At 41.2% G+C, this 3,217-nt stretch overlaps 2 protein-coding genes across 2 annotated transcripts in view; both read left to right on the top strand.

Moving 5' to 3' along the window:
* The window catches only part of LOC102485356 (protocadherin alpha-8), a 189,439-nt gene that overhangs the window by 13,959 nt on the left and 172,263 nt on the right, over positions 1 to 3,217 (top strand).
* The window catches only part of LOC102484933 (protocadherin alpha-7), a 7,717-nt gene continuing 6,358 nt past the window's right edge, over positions 1,859 to 3,217 (top strand). Inside the window, 2 exon segments of the mRNA XM_027774845.1 lie at positions 1,859 to 2,836; positions 2,839 to 3,214. Coding sequence (XP_027630646.1) covers positions 1,951 to 2,836; positions 2,839 to 3,214 — 1,262 coding nt within the window. The 5' untranslated portion in view covers positions 1,859 to 1,950.

Below are 3,217 nucleotides of genomic sequence, written 5' to 3' on the forward strand. Positions count from 1 at the left end.
AAAAAGGATAATGCTTTCTGGGGCCAGCAGGTGGCATGGGAGTTAGGGGTGCTGGACTCCCACATGGCCAGCCAACCACAGTTCCAATCCCAGACTTGGCAGCTTGCTTTCTCTCTCCCTATCTCACTCTGTCCCTCTCTGGTCAAATTAAAATAAAGTTAAATAAAATAATTTTATTTAAAAAAATGATAATGGTTTATTAGCTAGCAGACTATAGTCACTAATGTTTATTAAACATTAAAGAAGTCTTTACAGATCTCTAAGCGTGTCAGGAATCACTGAATTTCCAAGACCCACACTCATTTCAAAAGTTTGGGGTAAAATAAAGAATATGAGTCAGAAAATGCAAGGCAAGATATTCTAACAGGCACAGAGGATGTAAGTCATAGTGAGATTTGTGTTAAAAGAAAATTACTTCCTGTTTAACTTTTTGAAGGAATACGTGAAGAGGCATGGCATTTTCAATGTTTTTTTTAAATGGGCACATTTCCTGTGGGAGAATATTGGGACTATTGGACTTTGCTGTGAAGAAAAAACAATTAAACAAATTTGAAGACAGCAAAATGTCAACCAAACTGGAAACATAGCATAGTCCACTTTGGTTAAAGCATGGTAGAACATGCAAGGACTAAATGAAGAAAAAATGTGAAAAAAATCTCTTGATTTTTGAATATGACAGTGGCTTTTAGTAATACAGTAGGCAATTAGAACTCTCTTCAGAAGTAATTGGGAGCCATCAAATACCCTGAAGTAAATCAAGACTGTTCAGGAACATCGGGTGTGAAGACAAACTAAGAAGCTAGTGCAATAATCAAGAACAGCAGCAATAAGTTAAAGCTGCTCCTAGGCTGCTACTGGTAAGAATATGAGAAAAAAGGACAGACATACAAAAATGGATGGCACAATAAAATATCATGATTTTGCCTTTAGACTTTCAGAAACATTAAAATCCAGATGTAATCCATCTACTTGCACTTTGGAATAAGAGAGTAGAACTCACAAGAAAGCTTTCTTTAAGTAGTACCTTGGCAAGGGAAGGATTCCAAAGAAAACTTTAAATACTTGGAATACTAAGAGTGAAGACTAATGAAATTAAAGTGTGTTATGAAAAGACACAATACAAACTATACTGATTGTGTTGATAATTATCATTTTAAGGCCAAGAAAGATCAAACTATATAACTGTACAACTGCAACACATTTCTGGAAGCGATGATATAAATGGTAAAAAAGAGAAAAATAAAGAATATATCCTCCTCACCACATAAGATCTTGAAGCAAAACCTTTTCTTAAAGTATTTTAACATTTTTCATTTACAAAGTTACCCAAGAAAACTACTCAAATGGGCCCTCATTTTCCTTGATTCCTGTTTTCAGACATGAGCAAGCTCCCTTTCCATCAGTAGATTTCTAAGCTCCTGGAGTCACTGGGGATGGTGACTCATTGAGTTTTCTTCCATCAGAATCTCTAAATAAGGAAGAATTTTCCACTTGCAAGTTTCTGTTGAACTGAACATTTTAGGGTAATTTTGTTTTTGTCATTATTTTTAAACTACGTGGAGTTAAGACAAAGCCACATGCGGATCATAATAAACTTTCAGAGTCGGGCAGTTCACTCAGTATGCCCTACCGGGAGAGAGGGGATCTTCTATTTCAGCAGTGATTAACTATGAAAACAATTCAGACAATGAAATAAAGTTTTGCAGGATAATAGTGGAGTGTTTTCTGTTGGATTTGTACTTACTCTTTGGGCCACGTGATGTCAATCTTTCCCACGGTATTCTCTGATTCAAGACAAATACGGACACAGTCTATGCCTAGGAGGACTTTCCATTCTTTTCCTCTTCCTATGCTGAAAAATGGCGATCGCAGACAGAGAGGACTGAGGAAATGAGGTGATTTCTCTGAAGCTGAGGCATTTTTTAAGTAGAAAAAGATACAGTATTTGAAATGATGTGCTCAAATGGAGACGTCTCAGAGAGCTGGCATATTCTGCTCTGGCTTCTGCTCTTTGCAAGGTTGCAAACAGGAAGCAGCCAGCTCCACTACTCGGTCCTGGAGGAAGCCAAACACGGTACTTTCGTGGGACGCATCGCGCGGGATCTGGGGCTGGAGCTGGAGGACCTGGTGCCCCGCCTGTTTCAATTGGATTCCAAAAGCATCGGGGACCTTCTGGAGGTAAATCTGCAGAACGGCATTTTGTTTGTGAATTCCCGGATCGACCGGGAGGAGCTGTGCGGGCGGAGCGCGGAGTGTAGCATCCACCTGGAGGTGATCGTGGACCGGCCGCTGCAGGTTTTCCACGTGGAGGTGAAGGTGAAGGACATTAATGATAATCCACCGATTTTCAGACACAGAGAACAAAGACTATTTATTCCTGAATCTAGACTGCTGGATTCACATTTTCCGATAGAGGGCGCTTCTGATGCAGACGTTGGTACCAACGCTCTTCTAACATACACCCTCAGCCCCAGTGATTATTTCTCTTTGGATGTACAGGCAAGTGATGAATTCAGTAAATCTCTTTCACTTGAACTGAAGAAATCTTTGGATAGAGAAGAAACACCAGAACTTCATTTATTATTGACAGCTACTGACGGGGGCAAACCAGAACTGGAAGGTACAGTTCAGCTGCTGATCACGGTGCTAGATGTTAATGATAACGCCCCACTGTTTGATCAGGCAGTGTATAGAATTAACTTATTAGAGACTACCGAAAACGGAACATTAGTGGCCACATTAAATGCTTCTGATGCTGACGAAGGTGTAAATGGCGAAGTTGTCTTTTCCTTTGGTAGTGATGTTTCTCTTAACATTCAACAAAAATTCAAAATTGATCTCTGGCTGGTCACTGTACAGTTCTTGTCAAAGTTGTGGACACCAATGACAATGCTCCACAGTTGACTGTCAAAACGCACGGGCTTTCTGTCAAAGAGGACGCAAAACTTGGGACAATTATCGCTCTTATCAGCGTGATTGATCTAGATGAAGGCGAAAATGGACAAGTGACCTGTTCCCTGCAGCCTAATGTCCCCTTTAAACTGGTATCTACCTTTAAAAATTACTATTCTCTAGTGCTGGACAGCGCCCTGGACAGAGAGAGCATTTCTGACTACACCGTGGTGGTGACAGCGCGGGACGGGGGCTCGCCTTCGCTCTGGGCCCCCGCCAGCGTGTCGGTGGAGGGGGCTGACGCGAAGGGCCACGCGCCCGCGTT

Source organism: Tupaia chinensis, unplaced genomic scaffold, assembly GCF_000334495.1.
Source record: "Tupaia chinensis unplaced genomic scaffold, TupChi_1.0 Scaffold000484_1, whole genome shotgun sequence".
In the NCBI taxonomy this organism is placed as follows: Eukaryota; Metazoa; Chordata; class Mammalia; order Scandentia; family Tupaiidae; genus Tupaia; species Tupaia belangeri.